This window comes from Sinocyclocheilus rhinocerous, unplaced genomic scaffold (assembly GCF_001515625.1).
Source record: "Sinocyclocheilus rhinocerous isolate Xijiao unplaced genomic scaffold, SAMN03320098_v1.1 scaffold697, whole genome shotgun sequence".
NCBI lineage: Eukaryota > Metazoa > Chordata > Actinopteri > Cypriniformes > Cyprinidae > Sinocyclocheilus > Sinocyclocheilus rhinocerous.
The window spans coordinates 46663-73698 of NW_015664033.1; the positions used below are offsets into that span (position 1 = coordinate 46663).

The 27036-nt window shown below is 37.9% G+C and overlaps 3 protein-coding genes across 5 annotated transcripts; all 3 read left to right on the top strand.

Moving 5' to 3' along the window:
- The first annotated feature begins 570 nt into the window (after positions 1-570).
- aoc2 (amine oxidase copper containing 2) lies at positions 571-6292 on the top strand. The gene is made up of 4 exons (XM_016540125.1): positions 571-2213; positions 5011-5296; positions 5400-5532; positions 5626-6292. The coding sequence occupies exons 1-4, from the start codon at positions 650-652 to the stop codon at positions 5905-5907; spliced, it is 2265 nt and encodes a 754-aa protein (XP_016395611.1). The 5' UTR covers positions 571-649; the 3' UTR covers positions 5908-6292.
- A 6054-nt stretch (positions 6293-12346) lies between these two features.
- On the top strand, positions 12347-14672 carry g6pc1b (glucose-6-phosphatase catalytic subunit 1b). Its single transcript, XM_016540075.1, has 5 exons — positions 12347-12588; positions 13196-13305; positions 13403-13502; positions 13926-14041; positions 14155-14672. Exons 1-5 carry the CDS (start codon positions 12371-12373, stop codon positions 14670-14672), a joined length of 1062 nt encoding a protein of 353 aa, XP_016395561.1. The 5' UTR covers positions 12347-12370.
- Positions 14673-16155: 1483 nt separating this feature from the next.
- LOC107729527 (histone acetyltransferase KAT7-like) lies at positions 16156-26112 on the top strand. Of its 3 annotated transcripts, none has more exons than XM_016540072.1 (15): positions 16157-16411; positions 19294-19435; positions 19679-19858; positions 21142-21375; positions 22022-22104; positions 22200-22286; positions 22462-22560; positions 22648-22758; positions 23891-24082; positions 24249-24338; positions 24439-24579; positions 24672-24765; positions 25032-25178; positions 25606-25712; positions 25858-26112. In XM_016540072.1, exons 1-15 carry the CDS (start codon positions 16397-16399, stop codon positions 25954-25956), a joined length of 1821 nt encoding a protein of 606 aa, XP_016395558.1. In that variant the 5' UTR covers positions 16157-16396; the 3' UTR covers positions 25957-26112. The 3 variants fall into 3 exon arrangements, with proteins under 3 accessions (XP_016395560.1, XP_016395558.1, XP_016395559.1); XM_016540073.1 differs by having other exon boundaries at positions 22648-22737; XM_016540074.1 differs by lacking the exon at positions 19679-19858 and having other exon boundaries at positions 16156-16411.
- Positions 26113-27036: the final 924 nt, after the last annotated feature.

A 27036-nucleotide genomic window follows, 5' to 3' on the forward strand; every position in this document is an offset into this window, starting at 1 on the left:
TTATGTTATAGGCCTACTAGATTCATCCAAATGTCAAGAAACGTTCACATAAAAAGCTACATCTGACATGCTTTTAAAAGTTGCAAATTCAAATTAGAGTGCTGCTGAAACCTACAAATTCAAGAATCACTAAATTACGCACATTTGTTCATAGGTTCATGCACTTGAAATAGAACTGGTGTAAAATGAATAAACACGATTGCGTTAAAGCACTGGGGTCAGGGGCGTAGATTACGCGGGGGACGTGTCCCCCCCACTTTTAATATCACGTAAATTCGTCCCCCGCACTTTTTCGGGCAAGTGTGTTCGCATAGAGGTTTTCAAGAGCCGGTGCGAATAAATATAGATTTAAATTCAAAGAGACAGGATAGTCTGTGCATGATCTGATGTTTTATTCGGACACAGAATAAGCCGAGATGAACATCGCGGAGGGCAAAACACTCCATGCAGTGTCTGTCCCCCCTCACTTCTGAAATGATGGCTACGCCCCTGACTGGGGTCGTGTGTGAACTTTAGGGGAGCAGCCCAGGTGGGTGTGGTTATAACATTTACTACCAGCATACTGTAGTATCTAAGACCCATTCTGAACTCTCACGCTCGAGACGCGAGCGTTGCCTTCAAGCACAAGAGAGGCTTGGTCGCTACAATAATGAATTCTCTGTTAAAATACTTACTGATACTTCTGGGACTTATCTCAGTGATCATCAACATCGTGTTGATATGCTTAAATTCAAATAGGCTTCCAAAATGTATGTCCCAGCAGCCGCAAGAGTCTCTGCAAGTGACACACTCAGATAAAAGTCTGGTTTTTGCGGACCTAACAGCAGAGGAGTACAAGTCTGTTCGCGACTACATGTGGGCCCAAAAAGACTTAAAGATCTCCCATTTGTTAAAGGCAAAGCCCTCGGAGAATTTCCTCTTTTTAATTGACCTCTTGCTCCCGAGGAAGGCAGATGTGCTGCGCTACTTGGATTCCAGCGGACAGAAACCCCCCCGCGAAGCGAGCGTCGTTGTGTTCTATGGTGAGCGCGGTTACCTGAAGGAGTACGTGGTGGGACCGTTATCTGGTCGACTGCAGCATCGTGATGTTACTCAGGAGAAGTACAATATTTCGGAGTTACCCTTCACAGCCCGTACGGTGACAATCGGAGAGTATGTGCAGCTCTTCAAGCTCCTTTGTCACGTTTTCCAAAAACTTGAAAAACCTCTGAGTGAAAGTTTTGGTTATATCCCAAGACAAAGGCAACTGCTGCCGTTTGAAGGCATGCCGAGAGGCATCAAAAGTGGTGAACGCAAGACCTGGATCTCTTTTTTCCGCGATTTCAGTGGCATGTACATCCATCCTGTGGGCTTCGAGATCCTGGTCAATCACGAAAGCAGCAACACGTCAAACTGGACTGTTGACAGGTTGTTGTACAACGGTCAATACTTTAACAGCACTGAAGAATTTATGGCAAGATACAAAGCTAGTAGTTTAAAAAAGATAGTCTACAAAGAAATCCCAAATCACGCTTCGCTGAAGCCAAGAAAGAAACCTTATGGTTTAGGACCACAGCAGTATTATCTTCAAGGGAAACGTTACAGCGTTAAAAACAACCAGGTGATTTATCTGGACTGGAGCTTTGCGTTTGGCTTGAGCTCTCTGACTGGGATGCGGGTGTTTGATGTTCGTTTTAAAGGAGAAAGGATTGCGTACGAACTCAGCGTGCAGGAGGCGATGTCTGTCTACGGCTCTGTTACGCCTGGGATGATCCTCACGAAGTTCCTGGACTCAAGTATCGGGATCGGTCGCTTTGCTCACGAGCTCGTGCGTGGGGTCGACTGTCCGTACGCAGCCACCTATGTAGACACCTACCGCTATATTGACACAAACATCACGCAGCGTTTCAGAAACTCCATCTGTGTTTTTGAACATGACATTGGGCGACCTTTGCGGCGACACTTCTCAGATTTCTTTCATAACGGGTACGGTGGGATGGCAAACAGCGCGCTGGTGTTCCGCACTATTACTGCTATAGGGAACTATGATTACATATGGGACTTTATTTTCTATCAAAGCGGCTCCGTGGAAGCGAGAGTTCACGCCACTGGCTACATATCATCCTCCTATAAGGATGATGGAAATTTGCAGTACGGCCACCAGGTTGCAGAGAATGTCCTTGGAAATATCCACACCCATTTTATCAATTTTAAAGTCGACCTGGATATTTTAGGTAAGAGCTAAAATAAACAAGCACATTTACTAAAGTTACAGTAGGCCTAATCACTTTTATTTACAGTCACTTTAATTACATTTTTATCAGTGGAGATATCAGCTGAACATTTCCAATAAATAAATAAACTTAGATGTTGAGTAGAGTCCCGTGTCATGCTCACTCATAAGGTTTTTTTTATTTGTTTGTTTGCTTATATATTTATTTTTGTGAAATGGTCTTTTGTGCTATCATCCAGGCACGTGCACACATAGACATCAAAGGGGGCTTGAGCCCCTGCCCTTTTTCTTCCTCGAGAGAAAGTGCCCTTTTTTCTGGGGAGTGTTTTTTTTTATTTTTTATAAATGAATATATTTATATATGTGCGCGTGTGTGTGTATCTGTTTGCGCACAGCTTTCCCTGTCAAGGGACTGTCGAGTAACACACATTGATCGCAGTGTTGCCAAGTCCGCGGTTTTCCGCGGAATTGGGCTACTTTAAAGGGTTAGTTCACCCAAAAATGAAAATTAGGCTGTGTTTTACTCACCCCCGAGGCATCCTAGGTGTATATGACTGTCTTCTTTCAGACGAATCCAGTCGGAGTTATATTAAAATTGTCTTTGATCTTTCAAGCTCTTTAATGCCACTCAGCGGGTGTTGCAGTGCATCAGTCCAAAATAACTTAAATAAAAATCGCCCATCCTTAAAAAAAAGTGTCTCACACGGCTCCGGGGGGTGAACAAAGGCCTTCTGTTGAATTTTTGTAAGAAAAATTCAAAACGTAATAATCACTTTAATGTAGCTTGCGCCAACAGTTGAACACAGAAGCAGTTCGGGGCGGATGACGTATGGAGGTCAGTGCTGCGCATGCGCCAGTGAGTCTCGTGAAAACCAACGTTTGTTTACAGGATCAAAGGAAGCAACGTTTCCTTACTTCAGCAAAGGAAAACCAGTCTCCTCTTGGCTTATATCGAAATACTCTGACACTCTTCTTTACAAATCCTCGTTTTGTACTTCGAATTCTTGACCGTTGTTTTGTTTTGATCTCTCCCCTGCGCTTCTGAGTGCATCACTTCTGAGCGGCGCATGCGCAAAGCCGACCTCATTCGTCATTCCCCCGGAACTGCTTCTGTCTACAACAGTGAGCGCAAGCTAGATTCAAGTGATTATTACGTTTTGAATATGGATATTTTTCTTACAAAAACGCATTGATTCACTACAGAAGGCCTTTGTTCACCCCCCGGAGCCGTGTGAGACACTTTTTTTTTTTATGCATGGGCGCTTTTTACTTAACTTCTTTTGGACTGAAGCAATGCAACACCCGCTGACTGCAACGATAGAGCTTGAAAGATCAAAGACAATTTTTAATATACCTCCGACTGGATTCTTCTGAAAGAAGAAAGTCATCATTCTTCTTTACAAATCCTCGTTTTGTACTTCTAATTAGTGACCGTTGTTTTGTTTTGATCTCTCCCCTGCGCTTCTGAGTGCATCACTTCTGAATGGCGCATGCGCAAAGCCGACCTCATTCGTCATTCCCCCGGAACTGCTTCTGTCTACAACAGTGAGCGCAAGCTAGATTCAAGTGATTATTACGTTTTGAATATGGATATTTTTCTTACAAAAACGCATTGATTCACTACAGAAGGCCTTTGTTCACCCCCCGGAGCCGTGTGAGACACTTTTTTTTATGGATGGGCAAATTTTATTTAAGTTCTTTTGGACTGAAGCAATGCAACGCCCGCTGAGTGCCATGAAACAGCTTGAAAGATCAAAGACAATTTTTAATATAATTCCGACTGGATTCGTCTGAAAGAAGAAAGTTATATATACCTAGGATGCCTGGGGGGGTGAGTAAAACGCAGCCTAATTTTCATTTTTGGGTGAACTAACCCTTTAACACTGTTGTCGCGGGTTGAAGCGACCCTAATAACGTGATATTTAACCCCTGGAATGCGAATTTACTGGAGGATCCCCACCGCGATTGGGCTAGTTTTGGGCTAGTTTTGAGTAGCAATTGGGCGGGTTTTGTTGCGAAAACCTGGCAACCCTGAATGATCGGCACATGCACATCACAGACAGGCAGAAGCCCTCCCTCCCTTTCTAGTTATGTTTGTCTTGGTGTGGAGGTGAGTGGTGATGAACAAAAGACTAAGCTACCTGTGCCTCGAATTTACAGGGTTGTACTTGCTAGTTTTGGTTATTGGGGGGGTTATTCCCCCTATCCCCCCCCCACAAACTACGCCCCTGATTAATAAAGATACATGTGACAACTTGCCAGACTGTTGCTCAACTTGATTCCGCAATTGAGAAGAGCCAATTGACGTACAGTATAAGTCCCAGAAATGTCACCCACACCCTGTTTCTGGCTCACAGGTATTTCAAATACAGATGAAAGAAGTAAGGATATTAATGTTGTTCACTCATCAGTATTTAGAAATCATATTTCATATTATCAAAGTGATAATTTGCCCAAAATATAAATTTAATTATATAAGTCATTTTATGGACAAATAACTTACATTTTTCATTATGTCTTAAGAACACCATACAGATCTGGAACAATATGAAGAGTAAATTATGACGGACTGTTTTATGTTTTTGGGTCAACTATCCCTTTAAGAATCTCACAAGGGTCTTTCTTCTGTGGATCCCTTCATTTTGGTCATAATGAAAATTATCTCACATAGAACTGACAATATAGAAATTCCAAGTTAAATTCCATCAGCTTGCAACGAATAACATGGACATTTTTAAATGGAAAAACTTTTAAAAGTCACAAAACAGTTTTAAAAATTGTTCTTTCTTTTTTAAAAGGTGTGAAGAATATATTTCAGACTAAAGACATGGTGTATAAGGAAGTGCCATTACCATGGATGCCCTCAGAGAAAGCAAAGATACCACAACTGGTGGAGCAGCAAATCAAGACAGAAAAAGAAGCAGCGATGCTTCATGGTGCCAAAACACCCCGTTACCTTCATATAGCCAGTAATCAGACTAATCGCTGGGGCCACCATCGCTCTTACAGGCTTCAGGTGGTGAGCTTTGCTGGAGATCCCCTCCCTGAAAGTGAGTCCACAGAGAGGTCCATGTCCTGGGCTCGGTAAGTGTTTTGAGTCATGCACACAATACTGAGAGGAAGTAGTTTCATATGTATTATTTATTGCTTTAGCTTCTCTCCCATTTGCTTTCTTTCTTTCTTCTAGGTATAAAGTTGCTATAACCAAGCATAAAGATGAAGAGCAGACTAGTAGCAGTCTGTACAGTCAGAATTACATGTGGTCCCCATATGTTGACTTCAGCAAATATATTGAAGATAATGAGATGATCGTCAATGAGGTATTAATGGACCACTTAATCAGAATGTTTTTATTTATCAGATGCTTTTATTTAATGCAAATTATGACTTAAACTTCATTATGTCTTCTAAAGGACTTGGTTGCCTGGGTGACCGCCGGTTTCCTACACATTCCGCATGCAGAAGACATCCCCAACACGGTTACTGTAGGCAATGGTGGCGGTGTCATTCTTAGGCCGCATAACTATTTTAATGAAGATCCGTCCATCCACTCACCTGATGGAGTGTATTTTGGTCAAGGCTCTGAGAGTGACTGTGAGTACAATAAAATGGCGTGTCTGGAAAAGGATCAATGCAGTTCAACACTGGAGCCGTTCACTTACCACGGCTTTGAAGGTGTTATGAAGTTTGATTAGGGATCTTAATTCAGATTGTAATATATGTATGCTGTTACAGTCTTGTTAAAACATTTGCAGTAGTATATAATCCATCCTCACTCACTTATAGTTATTTTGACAAGCAGTTTCCTGCTTTTGTAGCTTTTTATGTAAATATTATGAAGTTTGTAGCAAAATGATTGTGTGATGTGATTAGTTCAGACTATTAAATTAGCATATTATTTAGGTTATATCCTTCCTTTCTTTAGGCAGTGTATTTTTTGTGAAGGGCCATTTTCATTATACTGTGTAAACTCTATCTAAGAGAGATTAAGGAAAACTGAAATAGATTGATAAAACACCTCACCGAATGCACTCTTATTTTATGAAAATGTTCATCCATGCAATAAAATGTGAAGGGTGACCACTATATTGTTTCTTTTTTTGTTGTTGTTGTTGTAATAATATTTTCATGCTTTCATTGTTAAATGGCATAATTTTATACAAGGTTTGTATAACATGCTGTTAATAATAAGCTTGTTGTCTGCTGTTTTAAAGGGGTCATATGATGTTGCTAAAAAGAACATTATTTTGTGTATTTGGTGTAATGAAATGTGTTTATGCAGTTTAAGGTTAAAAAACACATTATTTTCCACATACTGTACATTATTGTTTCTCCTCTATGCCCCGCCTTTCTGAAACGCGTCGATTTTTACAAAGCTCATCAGTCTGAAAAAGCGAGGTGTGCTTCACACACGGCGGGCTTGAGTGAGCGGCGGCCGGTGGGCTGGAGTAAGAAACGGACGGCGGGCTTGAGAACGCTTCGTCCACGGTGAAAGCCGATCCGGTGATCCACAGCGTGAAGTTGATGTATTTCCTCAGCAATCAGCACGGATCAGCTCCAGAAGAGAAAGGAAAAATTTAAATCGCATCATATGACCCCTTTAAATGCTCAAGCTCTTTAAAGTCAGCTGGATTCTGATTGGCTGTCAATGTTTTTATGGCTCATCAGCCAGAAAAAAATAATTCTGAAAGTGATTCCAATGATATCTTTCTGGGTGTCATTATCGTTATAGTTGTGTTATGGACTATTCTCACGGAGTTAAGGTCCTTACAGTCCAAAATTTTCGTATGCGTTTCTTCGTTTGTTTTCGTATTCGTCATCCTTTCCTATCAAAATGCTTGTTACGGATGCGAAAACGCAGAAAATCGAACCTGATCCGGATTTTTTTATGACGGACGAAAGTTATGGAGGCAGTGTGTAAACGTCATTGACACAACGTGTCAAATACAACGTATTTATTTTTTAACGTGCGAAAAATTTCGGACTGCGATGTGTGCGATGACCTTTTTGAATTATTAAAACTTTATAGTTATAGTTATCATCCTTTGTGTGAACGGCTTTTAGTTCACTCAGAAATGACATATCATAAACGAATGAGTACAGATTTATTTTATGTTTTTTTTTCTTTTGTTATCAATATGAATCACCAGCCTGGACATGCTGCAATATGTCCAAGAAAGGTATAAAGGAAAAATAAATTGGATATAAGCATTTCATGTCCATGCTTCAAGCATAGAAATGACAGTTACATGTTACATATGTTTTAAACAAATTGTTTAAAAAAACAATCAGTCATTCGCATCCAGAGCAACCTGCATAAACCAATGTTTATGCAAATGTTCTTAATCTGTATGCTGTTATTTGTTCTGTGGAACACAAAGAAATTTAAATAACCTTCAAGCAGATGTTTTTCATTCAACAGTTCCAATAAGAACAAAAAAAAAAAATTACATTGAAACTTCATTAAATGAGTCCATATGACTCATGCACCACATTCCAAGTCTTCTGAATATGATAGCTTTAAAGAACAGACTGAAATGTGTTGTTATATATTGAAAATGCATATCTCTTGCTGCTTAAGAGCAACTTTCAAATCATCATGACAAGACACATTTTTCAGTACACTGAGAATTTAACACACGACCATTGCTATCGTCATGCTCTACAAGTTCATCTGCAATCAATTAATAGTGCATATCTCTCTCCTTTGGCCTGTTACACAATTATTTGGCCTGTTACACATGTCCTCTATCCTTGTAGGAGACAGTTCAGCTCTGTTGAATCAAAGCCTAAGAAGATTCCTTAATTAGACAACAGTAGACGCATTGCAAAACACAGGCCTGGTTTTACAGCTGAACAGATAAGGAATCCAAACCTATTAAGAGCATGACCTGAAGGAGGGCTATAAATTATGAGAACTGACATTGTACACTAAACTTCTTCAAGGATTGATGATTGTTTGTCTCCCAGCTGCCTCTCATTTCAAAGTATATAAAGATTGATGCATGTATACATATTAAACAAATTCCAACTCGTTTTCTCTCTTTCTGTGTCTCAAACAGACACCCTTCCCTCACAAATACACATACATACATATACAGCTATTCTGTCAAGATGTCAGCAGTCAATGAATTCCAGATGGTACATTTGGAGAGCAGCAGCCATGCCAGTTATGTCCATGTTATCTTAGTTTATACATACTTTACCTCCCTCCCATATATGTGAGATACTGTAGGGGAGAGACCAATGGCTTTAGACTCACTTTCTACTCTCTTTTTTTCTTTTCTTTTTTTAAATAGTACTGACCACAAAAATGTATTGCACATTTCAACCATTACCATTATAACAGCAACAGCAAAAAATAGAAAGCAACATGCATAAATCTCAAACCATTATTGTGGCTGAGAAATACTGTTATTTAATCAACTGCATACATTTAAAACCACAAGAAAAACTTGCCCTAATAAACTGTGACAACTTGCCCTGAAATGACCAACACAATTTGTGTATAGTTAGTAATATAGGCCTACAGCCCTTGTAATAACCACCCTGTGTGACAACTAGCCCAATCTCCCCTATAAGGTAAAATAATTTATCAGTGTGCAAGCCCTATATGTGCTGTGATCTCTCAGATTTAAACAATGTGTCTCACATGTCATTTCAAACAGTTACAAACAATAACACAGTTTATAGTCACAAACAGACAAACTGGTGTTCTGAACAAACAAAGCAAGGCTATATAATTAGAGTATCTGCTGTGTTTGTTACTTGCTGGAGTGAACTTAAAGTGGACTGTCAGAGTTATGAACAAGGTGTTGCTGACAAAGAACAGGCAGATCTATCGATATACAGAGACCTGAGTAAAACAAATATCAGCACATCATGGTTCTGCTATGGTCTTCACACATACAGTGTTTCAAAAAGTATTTTGTTCTTTGTGATTTTTATTTAAAATACTGGCATTCAAAATTTAATTTAATAATAAAAAAAGGAAATATGCTGTTTGGATTAACATTTAAGCACCAACCAATGCCATCAGACACCAACATGTGTAACACACCGATCCGACAAAACCCAACAAATGTGTCCATTGCTGTTTGTCTTTCGGTGCATTGTGAAATGGCCTTTAGTGGACTGGTACATCTTCACATAATTCTCAGCCAATGAACTCTGTAGCTCTATCAGTCTGTTTTGAAACTATAAACACTGTCGCAGAAAAAAATTATGTTTATTTTTAGTGCTTAGAAAAACAATGTAGGAGTGCAAAGGAAGTTGCAAATGAATACTTTGGGACTGTAATACATTTCTATAAGTTTTATTTGAAGATTTTATCCAGCACCCTATGCAAACTTTACTTGCAGCTTATGAATATTATTGCAGTACTGTGTTAAAATGTGTTTCACAGAGCACAGCATCAACTTATTAAGCTTTGCCATGTTTCCCAGGCTGTAGATTCACAGGAGGGATGATAAGTGGTTGTGTATCATGTATTGCAAGAATTCCAAGAAATCCCAGAAAGAGTAATGTATTCTGGCTTGTGCTTAAAATTCCATAGGTTCCAAGAGTTGCACAAGCTCTACTACTGCTCCTTTAACATTCCCAGCACTCCCAAGAATACAGATCCAAATTTCCAAATTGGGCTGCATATTTAGACAGTGCAATTCAGCGGTGAACCACAGGCAAAGACTGCATGTGTAAAGACAACCCCAAAATGATGTGAAAAAACTTAGGTCCCAGATTAAAAAACATATCGCATATCATCAGGAATATCCAAGGCTATATATAATAATTAATGTAAAATATTATATAATGTAATAAATAATATAAGTGTGTCATGAGGAAAAGAGATCAAAGAGCTATAATTTTATGGTTTTCAGTCAAAATGGACGTACATTTATTATATGGTATTATTTTTGATTCATGATTAGTGATGATATGCAAAAGCAAACACACAAGTAAACAAACATAGAGTTCAAATGTATTGACACAATCAAATACAACATATCTATATTAACGTCTAAAGCAGGGGTGTCCAAACTCGGTCCTGGAGGGCCGGAGTCCTGAAGAGTTTAGCTCCAACCCCAATTAAACACACCTGAACCAGCTAATCAAGCTCTTACTAGGCATACTAGAAACTTAAAGGCAGGTGTGTTGAGGCAAGTTGGAGCTAAACTCTGTAGGACACCGGTCCTCCAGGACCGAGTTTGGGCACCCCTGGTCTAAAGAATAACCACACAAAGTTAAAGCAAAAACTACATCTGAGTAATGTTAACAAAATTACTGCTATATTAACATATCCAACATGCCCTGAGACAGATGTTATATATACAATCTACTTTTTTTATGTTTATGACTATCTGCTTTCTCACTAGAATATCTCCTTTATTAGACCAGCATAATGCGCACAATTCAGTAGAATATGTGGTCGAAAGCATGCAGTGTTTATTTTCAAAGCTGTATGCCCACAGGAACTGGCCATTGTTGTTTTGGTTTCAGGGGGAAAGACTTCTGAGATAGGACGTGACCAGAGGGCGTGAGATTGGACTGCCCTTAAAGAACTGAGCACTTCCTGTATGTCTTCCTGTGTTTGTGAGCTACATTTGGTTCAACAGAATATTGAACTACAGTAGACCTAAATGCAAGATCGCATGTTTAACAGCAGAACTCAAAATGCAAAGCATGCTTAAATGCATGAAGACAACACAAATGAGCCTTCTGATCATGGTAATAGCATGTACATACTGTCAGGGTTGGGCAAAGATACATCAAAATGTATTTTAAAATAAAATACCAAACCACAAATACTAATCTTAAATGTATTTAAATACAAATTACATTTGATTTTTGCCGAAGGCTTTCAAATACAAAATACAAAATAGTATTTTGTATTTCAAATAGGTATTTTAAATACATGTATCTGAAATACTGCCCATCCCTACATACTGTATATGCTTCACATGACTAGGCTGATGGGTCTATGTGGAGATGGCATCTGTAAACACTGTGGAGCTCTTAACACCCTGCAGGCAGTGTTCTTGTTTACAGTCTGCTCTGGACATGTTCCATCTTTGTTTTTCCACATGGTTGAGTCGTTCTATAGTGACAGCTCTCAGAAGTTCTGGAAGCCAATGGAAAATGTGCCATCTCACAAAGTCGTGAGGCTTCGCACGAACAGGCCTCTAGAGTTTGCTGGAAATTAACCATTATGTCAAGTCAAGGTAAACAGTGTTATGTGAAGGTCTCGGTCAATCTCTAATAATATCCTGCTAATTCTTCATTTGATGGCCACACAACTGAACCAGGGCTGAGCTACGGTACACGAACGATGAGAATGACATTTTATGTAATTAACTTTACTTTAATATTTGTGTCAGTTTCTTGTCAAAGCACATAATTTCCCCCCAAATTTCAATACACATTACATATTACATATATACACTTCTGCTCAAAAGTTTGGGGTCAGTATGTTTTTTAGAGGAAAAAATTGAATACTTTTATTCAGCAAGGTTGCATTAAATTGATCAAGAGTGACAGTAAAGATATTTGCAGTATGATGTTTCAAAAGATTTCTATTTCAAATAAATGCTGTGATTTTAAACAACTTGTTTTGATCAAACAATAAATGCAGTAAAAGAGACTTATGATGTATATAAAAATAAAACACATCAATAACACATAATAAACACATAAATAAACACATTTTCGTATTAACAAAACAACTTTAGAGAACAGTCAAGAGTCCAATGTGTCCATGCAAATGCATGTCATCACCTCATTCAGCTAGTGAGTGTCCTTCTCGTAATCGAGAGCTAAATTTAGCACCCAAAACCTGCCACTTCACACACATGCACCACACATGCCCGCTTTAATGACCACACTTTAATGTTTGGAGACAATTTCCCCTCTATTTACTCCAGAGAGTCCAAAGCTCAGGTGGTGCCCAGTGACCAGGCAACTGAGTGGATGGATAAAAGGAGCAGGCTGAACTCATGCAGGTCGTCGCAGGGATGACAATCCAGATTCAAGACACTGAAAACAAGATTACAAGATTTTACAAATAGCTACTTGTGCCTGCTAAGACTCATAATGTTACCCAAAAACTGAAAACATGAATGAGGATCCATAATATTGCTGTTTTATAACAGACCGAGAGCAGTAATGGAAGTCTTGTATGGTTATGGGATCAGCAGTACGTTATACCTGCAGACGCATTATGGACATGCCCAAAGCTGGTTTACATTCGTGTCTACAATGGCAGACCTGCGTACAACATTTTTATACTTTTTTCCCATTTGGTTTCATCTACAATCAGCAGTGGGAGTAAAGCTGGTCTGGGTTGCTGTTGTGGGAGATTGGCTCAACTTAGTCCTCAAGTGGTAAGTATTGTTGTTGCTTCTGTAAATATCCATGAATACCCTTTTTTTATTATCTTAAAAGAAGCATTTGGAGCCAGATTGAATGGATAAATGTGACCCTGGAGCACAAAAGCAGTCTTAAGTCGCTGGGGTGTATTTGTAGCAATAGCCAAAAATACATTGTATGGGTCAAAATTATTGATTTTTTTTTTCTTTTATGCCAAAAATCATTAGGATATTAAGTAAAGATCATGTTCCATGAAGATATTTTGTAAATTTCCTACCGTAAATATATAAAAACTTATCTTTTGCATTGCTAAGAACTTCATTTGGACAACTTTAAAGGCGATTTTCTCAATATTTAGATTTTTTTGCAACCTCAAATTCCAGATTTTCAAATAGTTGTATCTCGGCCAAATATTATCCTAACAAACAATACATCAATGGAAAGCTTATTTATTCAGCTTTCAGATTATGTATAAATCTCAATTTCGAAAAATTTACCCATATGACTGGTTTTGTGGTCCAGGGTCACAAATAATAGAATAATCACAAATCTCAATATCGAATATCTATGAATTTATCTTCACTGGTCCTAATCAGATTTATTTATTAAATCACTAAACAGGCTTATGTTTGGCGAGCGTCCTTATTGGTGGGTTAAAGAAACTCTTTATTATGGCAACTTGACTGTACCACAAATCAAACAGTTCCCCATGACATGCGAGACCGGCCCTGGTGAGTGTCTCCTTATGTTTCTCATTGTATTTATATAGACCAACCAACACACTAAATCAAAAGCAGACTTCATAGCGGTTTCTGACTGCTCTTCTAGGAAGTCCCTCCGGTCATGCGATGGGATCTGCAGGGGTTTACTATGCCATGGTCACGTCACTGCTGACGATTTTGCAGGAATGTGACCCCCTAAAAAGATGGTGAGTGATTATGCCCTGTTTATATTTTTATATAGTCTTCAGTAAGACTTCATTTACAAGATAATACCAGACCGAATGCATAGAAATGCTCCTCAGTCACAAGAAATCATCCAGAACAATTGAGAGATAAAAAGGAAGGAAAGAAAACCCTTGCACAACATATCACAATCTTTCCAGCCTCCAGTCGGGCGGAAATACCTCATTAACTACTAGTAAACTCATTTTTCTTAGCAGCTCAGTTTTATCACCATATCAAGTTGTATATTGTAAAGATGCAGATTATTTTGCGTAGATGATGGGCCAGTTACTCATATAGATATTGAATGTCATTTTGAAAAATAACCAGATTCTTCATGTCTATGTTTTGCTATTTAATATTAATGATAAACATTTTCCTTTCTTTGCATTTGTGCCATATACTAGGTGCTTGCAGGGTCTTCTTTGGGCCCTTTTCTGGGGTGTGCAGGTTTGTGTCAGTCTTTCTCGAGTCTTCATTGCAGCTCATTTCCCACATCAGGTCATTGCGGGAGTTGTTTCGGGTCAGTTGCATTGTATATTTTTCATATTAGTCTGCCATTCAAAATTACCTACAAGATGAATAAGATCTTTCAACATACAGTTTCTTAAGTAATTGTTCACATTCACAATACAGGAATCGCTGTGGCCAAGGCTTTTAATAGAGTGTCCTGGATCTATTCAGCAAGCTTGAAGAGTTATGTGCACACCATCCTCTGTCTTGTGTTTATTGCGCTGGGGCTTTATGCATTGTTGGATGCTGCTTCAGTAGACCCCTACTGGAGCCTAATGAAGGCACAGAAGTGGTGCATTCAGCCTGAATGGGTCCATCTGGACACCACACCCTTCGCTGGCCTCCTCCGCAACACCGGGGCCCTGTTCGGCCTGGGGCTGAGCCTCCATTTGCCTATTCATGGTGATCTGCAAAAAAACAGGAACTGTGGAAACAGCGCCATTTACAGACTGACCTGTACAGCAGCAACACTGCCACTCCTGAGCCTCTTAGACTCATTCAGACCTCCCACAAGCACTCATGCGCTCTTCTATGCACTTTCTTTCTGTAAGAGCGCCACTGTGCCTCTAACCACAATATGTTTTGTACCTTACTGCATAAGCACATTAGCAAATGTATACCACAGAATGAAAGCATATTAAACTCGAAAAACACATTCTGAGATTATATTTAAGTCTGCATGCAATTAAGTCTGTATTAACCATTTTCCTCACTTTGCCTGTTTTAAAATATTTAAATGCAAGTATTATTCTTGAAAACCAAAGATTATTTGATATGTTTTGATTTTAATGTATGCAAAGTGAATTAAGCCGAGATATCATCAGGAATATCCAATGCTATATATAATAATTAATGTAAAATATTATATAATGTAATAAATAATATAAGTGTGTCATGATGAAAAGAGATCAAAGAGCTATAATTATATGGTTTTCAGTCAAAATGTACATACATATTATATGGTATATTTTATAGTATCTGCTGGCTAACATTATTGTTTGATTTTTTTGTTACCTTTTATATTTATGCTGTGATAAATTGTTTGTTTTATCTTTTTTTTATGTTTGTGTTTTATCAAGCTTATAATAAACTGTTCAATGGCAGGTTTAGTTGTGACAACTTACCCCATATAATGTGACAACACGCCCCTCTATAATAGACAAATGTTGTTCAATGTGCCTACAGAGACACTGATTTTCAAAAAAAAAAACTATGCTGAAAGATATTATTAATCAAACTGTTTATTATTATTATTATTATTATTATTATTATTATTATTATTATTGAGCTTGAAAAATTTTATATCCTCCTGAGACCCAGCTATGGAGTTTTTGCCTCTGTAATGGACATTATATTTTAGTGAATTTCTCTGAGACCTTACATGTCACAGTTTTAAGTCTGGATGTCCTGTAAAGAGCAGTTAGCACTTTTTGTTTGTCATTTCTCTGATCACAAGTGCAGACATGGTTTTATGTTTACGCTGCGCGATGCAACGCAACGCGTAAAAAGACAGTATAAGTTATTATAATCCGTAATTATGTCCCCACTGGATGCAACAAATGCCTTGTTTGTAATGGGTTTTAATGTTTATGCCTCGTCGCTCCGGCTGGACACGGCATCAGCAGTATGTGAGGGGCGTAACATTTCCGTCTCATGCTTGAGGTATTCGGCCAATCACAACGCACTGGATAGCTGGCCAATCAGAGCACACCTCGCTTTTTCAGACTGATGAGCTTTGTAAAAATCGACGCGTTTCAAAAAGGCGGGGCATAGAGGAGAAACAATAATGTACAGTATGTGGAAAATAATGTGTTTTTTTAACTTTAAACCGCATAAACACATTTCATTACACCAAATACACAAAATAATGTTCTTTTTAGCAGCATCATATGACCCCTTTAAAATAGGCTAACATGTCTTCATCAGACAGTGACATTAGTGCCGCCATCTAGCGACAGAACTATTACCACAGGAACTGCACAACGTTAATAATATCTCTTTTCTTTGTGTTTTACCTGATACACATTTGTAATCAGCTAACAATAGGGTAATCATACATAAATCGTCCACGTCTGTTTAAAACAATGGGTACTTCCTCGTCTTTATCATTTTCCGTGAGACCCTTACATTAGAATTTTGTACCGGAAGTGGAGGGTGTAAACAGACCACGCGCGCAGTCATGACCCATGACTGTCAGTGATGAAGCAGTGTTTCCTTGTACCACATGAATGTTTCCCTCACTTCCACAGGGATGCATCACTTAAGCAGCCTTCGACAGGTTTCGGCGATCTAACTGCATTCAGAAATCCAGCAGAAATCAAACCTCGTGAATCGTCTGCAGCAGAGAGCGCCGCGGAGAAGCGCAATGCCGCGGCGGAAGGTATGACTGCATCCTACAGGCCAGCTGCGAACATCGCGCACAGCATCGCGCACCTGCGTGTTTATGTGTAGCCAGCCTTCACCTGCTCGCTTCACACACACACACACACACACACACACTGTATTGCCAAAAGTATTGAGACACCCCCTTCTAATGAACAGGTTTGACTGCTTTAGTCATTTCCATGAGTACAAATCTCAATGTTTAAGCATATAACGATATTCTAGGGAATTGTGTGCTTCTAATTTTATACCAATAGTTTGAACAGGACCCTTTTTTATTCTAACATGACAATGCCTCTGTGTATAAGGCAACGTTCAAAAAGAAATGATTGATTCAGTCAGTGTGGAAGAACTTGAGTGGTCTGCAGAAACCCAGCTGAACACCTCTGGTGTGACTTTAAACGCTGACCTCGAACCAAAAACTCATCACCAAACACCAATGACTTGTACATATGAGTAAAGTCATTTTAGACACTTCCAAAACTGTTGCAAAAGAGATGGAAATACAATTTTTAAATACATGAATTATGTTTCCATCTTTGTTGCCACAGTTTTGGGAGTGCTTTTTTCTGTGGGGTGTCCCAATACTTTTGTCCATATAGTGTATGTACAAGTCATTGGTGTTTGGTGATGAGTTTTTGGTTCGAGGTCAGCGTTTAAAGTCACACCAGAGGTGTTCAGCTGGGTTTCTGCAGACCACTCAAGTTCTTCCACACTGACTGAATCAATCATTTCTTTTTGAACGTTGCCTTATACACAGAGGCATTGTCATGTTAGAATAAAAAAGGGTCCTGTTCAAACTATTGGTATAAAATTAGAAGCACACAATTCCCTAGAATATCGTTATATGCTTAAACATTGAGATTTGTACTCATGGAAATGACTAAAGCAGTCAAACCTGTTCATTAGAAGGGGGTGTCTCAATACTTTTGGCAATATAGTGTACATACATGAGATCCAGCAGTTTGCGTGGGGTCGCGCAGTCATCATAAGCAAATGACTAGTTAAATTGTTTGTGTGTGGAATGTGCAGATGGTAGCCAAAACTATAAAATGAATGCTCTGTGTAATTACATAATACAAGTTTTCACGTATGTAATGAGCGCATACACAAAAAGTTCATATTTATTGTTCCGTCAATTCAGACATTTGTTTTTGTGAAAAGGGAAATGCTAAAATAAGGTATTTTTCTCCAAGTCATTGTAATTACCTTATATCAAGTCATGTTTTCATACATGCTGATAAAGCTAGATTTACTGTCAGGAGACTATATATATTCTTTCGATCAGTGCTATTAGGATTCATTAGACTCACTCAAAATAATAATGGGGATTGAGAGAGGTCCAGAAATTAGCTACAGGGGTGTTAAAAGCATCATAACCCATTACTTTTTTTTTAGGGGTGCTCCGATCAGGATTTTTGAGGCTGATCACCCATCGCCGATCACAGAAAGCAGTATCTGCCGATACCGATCACCGATACCGGTCTTTTTAAAGCCTTCTTTTTATCATTTATAACTATTTATAGTGATACTTCAATCAGGATTTTTAGACATTTATTCAGGGCCTGAATTTCATTTTTGAAAATGGGGGGAATTCCCCTCTTAGGTGTCTCTTGTGAGAGAAGAAGCAGCTTTCACACAGGAGTCCGCTACTGATCCGTGGCTGTTTACCACAAACACAACATTTATTCATTAGTTTGATTTCAAATTTAAACATTGTCACTGAAAATGCTTTTTCAGCATTGCAATTCTTTTTTTACACAGTGCAGTAATACAATCTTTCACAGACATGTTTAAACACAATAAATATAAGCAACACATCATTCAATGCTTTTTACTTTTGCATTTAATTCTAGATTTATATATTAAGTTGCTCAAGCAAGTGGCAAAACATTTAAACTACTTTTCTCACGTTATCACAAACTTACCTTCAGCATTATAATTATTTCACCCGCGCCAGACAGAGACTGAGACGTGCCACTGCAAATGTCGTGCCAAACCTCTGACGGCAGCGTCATCAGCTTGAGATCGTTTTTTTGAGATCGGCCTTTTAGAGACCGCCGATCAATCATCCCAACGTGATTATCGGCCGATAGTGATCGGTAGCCGATCAATCGGATCACCCCTACTTTTTTTTATTCAATTTTGGTTCATTGTACGCCCATATTTATATTAACCTAGTTAAAATGTTTTGATTCAATCAAACCAGTGACCACAGTGTAAAAAAAAAAAGTAGATTTTCTCAGTAACACTTTATTAGTATAGTTTCATGGTATTAAAGAAAATACAATAAAGTTATAATTCTCAACTTGTATTAAAATATGAGCAAACATTATTACATATATAATGCAGATAAGGAAAGGCTCACCAGGTTCATTTTCACAGGTCATGTGACGCTACTTGAGTTTTGTTACAGTTAAATTACCCTAATTAACAGTGGTATCAAGCTTAAAATGTGGAGTACATTTTCATGAAAAGCTTATCATCCCTTTAAAAGTATTTCTTTCTCATTTGTTTCAGTATCTGTATAACAATAAAAAAGATAACTGTAACAATTTACTATAAGATTCCATTGGCTAACCTTAGATTACATTAGTTACGGTGAAATAAAACACAGACTAAAAATACTTCTAAAGCAATTATTAATCTTAGTGTTAATTTCAGCATTTACGAATACATTGTTAAAATCAAAAGTTGAATCTGTTAAAAATCAATCTGAGCTAAGATGCACTAACATTGAACAGTTTCATTTGTATTAACAACAATTATGTTATGCTTATTGTTAGTTAATGCTAACTAATGGGACCTTTTTGTAAAGTGTTACTAAGATCTCATTTGTATTCAGTGACCAGAGTGGGTTTGGATGTTTTTGACACTTAGAGAAATGCGGGCAGTAGCTCTGAAGGTACAGAGGATTCAGACTTCTCCGCTGAGCACACAGACAGCTCCGAGAGTGACATCCACACGGTGAGAAGCACCCGCCTCACTCGCTCCTCACTGCGCCTCAGCCGCAACTCGCAAGGTAAGACTGATCACTTACTTAGAGCTCTTCAGTAAAAGTATAGATTTACTAATAATGATGCTAACAATGACTTTGGGCTGTGGGAATGATGAAATTATAAAATATTAACGTCATTTTTTTTTTTACCCTTAATAAAAAAAAAAGGTTTACATCTTAGGTAATGGGTTGACTGGTAGGAAGCATGATGGATGGAGAACAAATAACAGAAGAATGAGCGAATAAACCTGAGAGCTTTGTTTCTAGATTCCAGTCCTGTGGGGAACCCGTCTGCCCCGGTTTCAGAGGAGGTGGTGAACTATTCCACCCGTCGCGTGACTCGTAGTCAACAGCAGGGGGTGACAGACTTGCCCAAGAAATACCCCTTGCGGCAGAGTCGCTCTTCTGGCTCAGACACAGAGCAGCATGGGGAAATCTCAGAGAGGGGTAGGAGGAGAAAACCGCATGGTTCTTCACTCATGCCTTCCCTCGTTTGAGTATCTCCATGCTTTGCTCTGCTCACATGTGCTTCTCTTCATTCGCTTAGTTATTTATTTTCTTCACGGCTCATCACAGATTTTCCTCAGTTCATACATGTTAACCATTCAAAAGTTTGAGGTCAGTAAGAATGTTTTTTTTCTTTTGTTTTGAAATTGTCTATTAATCAAAGAATCCAAAAAATATTAAGCAGCACAACTGTTTTCAATGTTGATAATAAGAAATGTTTGTTGAGCACCATATAAGCATATCAGAATGATTTCTGAAGGATCATGTGACACTGAAGACTGCAGTAATGGCGCTGAAAATTCAGCTTTGCATCACAGGAATAAACTACATTTTAAAATATATTACAATAGAAAACTGTTATTTGAATCTGTAATAATGTTTCACAATATTTCTGTTTTTACTGTATTTTTGATCAAGTAAATGCAGCCTTGTTGAGCAAAAGAGACTTCTTTCAAAAACATGTTAAAAACCTTACTGACCTTAAACCTTGAAATGGTAGTGTACATCATTTTCATAATTCTTTGTTAAGATTTAAAAATGTAATTATTTGAAGTAATGCATTAGACTTTCATAATATCTCATTTCATGTAATTTTGTGGCTTCTGCCTATTTTTTCTATTGTAGTTTGCTATCATTTGATTGTATATGCACCACTCTCTATTTGTTCGGTTTTGTTTAATACATATATATATAAATAAAATAAAACACCCTAAAATAGTTAGCTCCGTTTAATCTGTTTTTGACAGTATGTTGGTTTAAACATCAATAAAACAACCTCTTTTTCAAAGGCATCCAGTTTTTTAAGATGTGTTAAATTTGAAGAAAATTAAGTTTAAAATTAGATCGAAAAATTAAAGTTTATCTGAAGTAAACAAAAATATTTTGTTAATATTGTCACGAATTACAGCAACAATCAACATTTTATAATTAATAGATGCCATTTTTAACATGAATGATCATCATTGATACAAAAAAAGTTTTATACTACAGATTACTATTTGTAATGTGATGTGATTGCTATTTTAATCTCAACTTTTAAGAGACATGGTTTGTACGGTATGTGGTTAACTACACCTTCACTTTAACCTCCTCTTGTTTTTATTGTTTTATTCTTCCTTTTCTCTGTAGTTATTGCCATTTTCAATTTATTCATGTAATGATATACACCTTATTCCATTCTTAGATTTCATTCAGTCCTGTTTTCTGTTGTGTTGGTCATCCAGGCATTAAACAAAGCGCAGACCATGATGAGTCCCCACCCAGGACGCCCACAGGCAACGCTCCTTCCTCTGAGTCTGACATCGACATGTCCAGCCCAAACGTGTCTCATGATGAGAGTCTGGCAAAGGAGCTGTCTCTGAAAGAATCCGGCCTTGCTCACCGGCCCAAACGACGACGCTTTCATGAGAGCTACAACTTTAACATGAAGTGCCCCACACCTGGTTGTAATTCACTCGGTAATTGGATTCCAGGTCCTTCATCTTAATTGTTAAGAATATTTACACTAGCATTCAAAAACTTGGAGTAAGATTTGTTGTTGTTTTTGGAAAAAAAAGTCTGTTATGTTCACCAAGGCTGCATTTATATGATCAAAAATACAGTAAAATTGTGATTATGATTAAAAATAACTGTATTCTATTTTCATTTATTGCAATTTATTCCTGTGATGCAAAGCTGGATTTTCATCAGCCATTGCTCCAGTCTTCAGTGTCACATGATCCTTCAGAAATCAATATAATATACTGATTTTGTGCTTGGAAAACATTTCTTATTATTCATGTTTTTATTTATGAATGTTGAAAACATTCATTCTTTGATATTTAGGAAGTTAAAAAGAGCAGCTTTTATTTATATTGGAAAACTCTTGTAGTCCTTATGAATGGCTTTACTGTCCATTTTGATCCATTTCATGTGTTCTTGCTGAATAAAAGTATTTGTTTCTTTTAAAACAATGAATTTACAAAACCCAGACTTTTGAATGGTAGTGTATTTGTTTCATTTATGTATTAATAGTGGCTTTACTTTTCATCTAGCAGGATTGTTTTGTGTTCAGGCTTATTTAAATGCTTAAACATTTAAGTTCAACCTTCATTCATCCTTCAGGACATTTGACAGGGAAACACGAAAGGCACTTTTCAATATCTGGATGTCCACTGTACCATAACCTTTCAGCAGATGAGTGTAAGGTAATGCTTTTGTGTGTCATTTTGACTAAACCTTTAGCCAGATTGTATTGTGCTTAAACAGCAAGGTTTACCAAAAAATCAAACCTTTTACTCAGGTGAAGGCAAGCTCTCGAGACAAACACGTGGAGGAGAGGACGCTGTCACAGCGGCAGGATGAGAATCGGCATTCCGCTCGGCAACAGGTAAAGCTGCGCACTGAGTATTTAACGTCCTGCCCCTTGGACCGGTATGTGCCTTAGTAGTGACCCCCCAATGTTTGACATTCTCTAAGCTGCTTTCAGATTTTATGTGCAGTGAACATGGCATGTTAATGAGCCTCAACTAGCGCTCACATTCTCTGAGTTACCTCCCCTCCAGGCCCAAACGGAGCGACAGCTGCGATATAAAGAAAAGGTGACAGAGATGAGGAGGAAGAGAAACTCTGCTCCTTTTAAAGAGCAAAAAGACAAGTATACAGTGAGTGTCACATGCTCCATATTTGCAGAAACCCCGTAGCAGATACATGTATCGGTTTCTGAGCTCTCGTTGTTTGACTCTCTCCAGGAGCACAAACAGACCCATGGCAGCAGTCATGAGCCTCTGCTGGAGAACATCACAAGTGACTATGACCTGGAGCTGTTCAGAAAAGCCCAGGCATGTGCCACGGACGATCTTGTAAGAGAGAAGACCCATCTCATTTTCTCCCTCTTGTTTTCTCCTTTTCCCTCTCTTTTTCATGAATCTGTAAAGATTGCGGTGGGCTGAGCCTTCTCACCACTGCATTCTGGGTTTTGCGATGGGCCTACGCTGGGCTCTCTTCCACTGTAGCCCCCAAACTGCTGCCATTCTCTCATCTGTTGCATATGGGTGTTACTCAAAGTTTTAAGCAACATACTTTATCCGTCCTACCTTAAAGGAACAGCTCCAAAAATGAAAACTCTGACATTTACTAACCCTCATGGCATTTCAGTCCTGTATAGTATTATCTTCTAGAGCTTGACTGAAAAGAAAATAACAACAAAATTGAGTAAATAATAACAGAAATATTTTTGGCTGAACTGTTCCAAAAAGAGAAAATAATAATCTTGAGTAGGCATTACATGCACCTTCTTATTTTCTCCAGCTGATTTCTATTTTAACTTTTAATTTAACTCTTAAATTTCTACATTGCCTTCTGTTTATTAATTAGTACTGTCTCTGAAAATGTACACCTCCATTCAAAAGTTTGAGGATCAGTAATATTTTTTTAAAAGAAAAAAGTCACTTATGTTCACCACGGCTGCATTTAGAACTGTTTAAATAACTTTACTATTGCAATTTATTCCTGTGATGGCAAAGCTGAAATTTTAGCAGTCATTACTCTAGTCTTCAGTGTCACATGACCTTCAAAAATCATTCTATATACTGATTTGTTGCTTAAGAAACATTTCTTATTATTATCAATGTTGAAAACTGTTGTACTGTTTGGAAACTGTGATACTGTCATTTTTGTTGGTTCGTTTGATAAATAGAAAGTTTAGAGAAAGTTTATAAGAAATAGAAATCATTTATAACATTATCAATGTATATACAGTCAAGTTTAATGCATCCTTCCTGAATAAAAGTATTTCTTTCTTTCTTTCTTTCAAAAAAAAAAAATCTTACTGTCCCCAAACTTTTCAATTATAGAGTATCTCTCGATCTCGTCCTCAATCTCCTCATTCATGAATCTTCTTGTGGTAGGCTTCAGGGTTTTTCCTTCTATCTCTGTGCCGTCATTCCCTCCAGTCAGACCTGTGTTTCTCCCACCCTTCATTGGTCCTTGCAGGAAAAACTCCGGCTGCAGGGACAGGTCACGGAGGGCGGCAACATGATAAAGACCATTGTGTTCGGCCGCTACGAGCTGGACACCTGGTACCACTCGCCGTACCCCGAAGAGTACGCCCGCCTCGGCCGCCTCTACATGTGCGAGTTCTGCCTCAAATACATGAAGAGTCAGACCATTCTGCGTCGTCACATGGTAACTCTTTCACACGTTCAGTTAATAACGGTTTAATTTTCAGTCTTCAAAATTCTTCAGTTCTGATTCTGTTCTTAAGTTTTGTCCAACCTTGAATCAAAATGTTGATAAGTGTGTGTGTTTTGTATTCACACATACACCTCTTTCTTACCTCACTTTCAATCAGGCCAAATGTGTGTGGAAACATCCACCAGGTGATGAGATTTACAGAAAAGGGGCTATATCTGTTTTTGAAGTGGACGGCAAGAAGAACAAGGCAAGAACAAAGACTCTTGATTTTGGATTGGCTAACTGCAGGTCAGTAATTTGCAATCAGTACTTGATTCTGCCTTGACACTGTCATTTGCCTTTTGCAGATTTATTGCCAAAACCTGTGCCTGCTTGCCAAACTCTTCCTGGACCACAAAACGTTGTATTACGATGTGGAGCCGTTCCTCTTCTATGTGATGACTGAAGTTGACAATACCGGCTGCCATCTTGTAGGATATTTCTCCAAGGTACTCTGTTAGTGACTCCAGTGCACCTTAAGCTTCAGTTACCATGCACACTTGATTATTTTGTAGTAATCAAAATACATATCTGGGTTTAGGAAAAGAATTCATTCCTGAACTACAATGTCTCCTGCATCCTGACCATGCCACAGTATATGAGGCAGGGTTATGGCAAGATGCTGATTGATTTCAGTGAGTGCAGTAGATCTAGACATTTGTATGCTTTTTATATGTTATGTCATTACTGTGTTAAGCTTAAAGAAGATTTCAAATGGTGATGTTAAAGTTACAATTGCAGTCATAGACTACATAATTTATACCATGTAATTTTGTCTTAAAAAAACATTTAAGAACATGTTAGAATAGTTCTTTTACCATATGGGCATGTGCACTTTTTGATGCTGCAGTTAATGGAAGACATGAATGTGTTAATGTGTGAATGGCTTGTTTCTGCACAGGTTACTTGCTGTCCAAAGTAGAGGAGAAGGTTGGCTCCCCTGAACGGCCTCTCTCTGACCTGGGACTCATCAGTTACAGGAGTTACTGGAAGGAAGTGCTCCTGCGCTACCTGAACAACTTCCAGGGCAAAGAGATCTCCATTAAAGGTACTTAGTGTTGTGTTCAGTACTTTGAAAAAAATTATTAATTAATTATTTAAAAATAAATTCAGCAATTTTATTCAGCATAGATGCATTAAATTAATCAAAGGTGACAATAAAGACATTTAGAATGTTAGATGTAATGGATGCTTAAAAATTCCGTTTTCCAATCAGGAATAAATTACATTTCAAATGTATTCATATCGAAAATATAAATGTTATAATATTTCACGATATTTACTGTATTTATATAAATATGCAGCTTTGGTGAGCATAAGAGACTTCTTTCAAAATCATTAAAAAATCTTGCAGACCATAAACGTTTGAACAGTAGTGTGTGTTCCTTTATCTTCCTTTTCTATTTGTGGATGTAACACTTAATATTATGAATAATTGTTTTCATTCTTTGTCATATATTAACACTTGGGAGCAGAAATCAGTCAAGAAACAGCTGTCAATCCTGTAGACATTGTCAGCACTTTACAGTCACTCCAGATGCTGAAGTACTGGAAAGGGAAGCACCTGATCTTAAAAAGACAGGTAACTGTAATTGTAATGTAATGTCTGTAGTCATTTTAGCAACAGACTGTTTACATGAATTACAGGCTTGTTATTTTGATTATTTTGTGTGTGTGTGTGTGTGTGTGTGTGTTTTAATGCATTTAAATGGTTGAATGCTTTTTAGGATCTGATTGATGATTGGAAAACCAAAGAGGCAAAACGTGGAAGCAACAAGACTATTGACCCTACGGCCTTGAAGTGGAGCCCACCCAAAGGAACCTAAGACAATAATCAGCATGCTCTTCTCTGTTTGCTGTAGCTTAGCAGGTCTTGGTCACTATTAGAACAGCTCAACACATAGGAAAGTGTTTTCTTTGTTACAGTAAGTTACAAGTAAGGCTGCAATCCTAACGGTGTCCTGTACGTGTCACATGGTTCAGTTAAAACATTTCTAGTTACCTTAACTGTTCTATTCTAGTTTTTTGAAACATGGTTAACATTACAACAAGCATCGTAGAACTGCTGCATAGGAGATCCTATCACCTAACTTAGTGTTTGATACTCAAATGGCAATTGTTTTTACTGTTGTTTTTAGTCATCTATTGCATCTCGTTATTTTATAGAAATTACTATTTGACTGTTAAATATTTATGTGAAAAAAACATTACAGTGTTTCTATTACTAATGGTTTTGTGAGCTAAAGAGCTTCTTCTTTTTTCCATTTTCTTCATTTTTTAATTTCCTTCGAACCAGATATGTGTTCCCAGCCCTATTTGACATTAGCCAAAGTTAAAAGAATATTTTATTAGCTCAAGTGAGACTAACCTGTATTTTGGAACAGACACATTGCAGTAAATGTGATATATTAACCCTTCATCAAGTGTTATTTTTTTCTAAAGCCTACAAAGAAAACTATTAAGTGGAAGCTTCACTTAGTTTATAGCATGTCTTGCAGCAGCTGTAATTTGTGAGCAGACAGAATATCTTAAATTAGCTCATAGAATTACCGTGATGCACTTGTAAACTCCACCTAGTGGCTTTAACACATACTATACTATGATATGCCAGTACAGTAGCATGTGTTGCACTTGAGTTTCTCTGTCCTCTGAAATAAATTCGGTCACTGTTTAACACGACGACGTTCAGTGAGTTAATGGGGTATAAATGTTAATAAACAATGGGGAAACTCCTTAAATGAAGTTGATCCAAAAATAAAATTGTCATCGTTCATCACCCATACAAACTATACTCAGTCATTCTTGAGACGTGGGACAAAACAGGTCCAGCAAGGGTGACTGCTATTAGCTTTAAAAAATAAAAATATTTTCAATTTTAAATGTCATGAGGGATTAATAATAGAGTG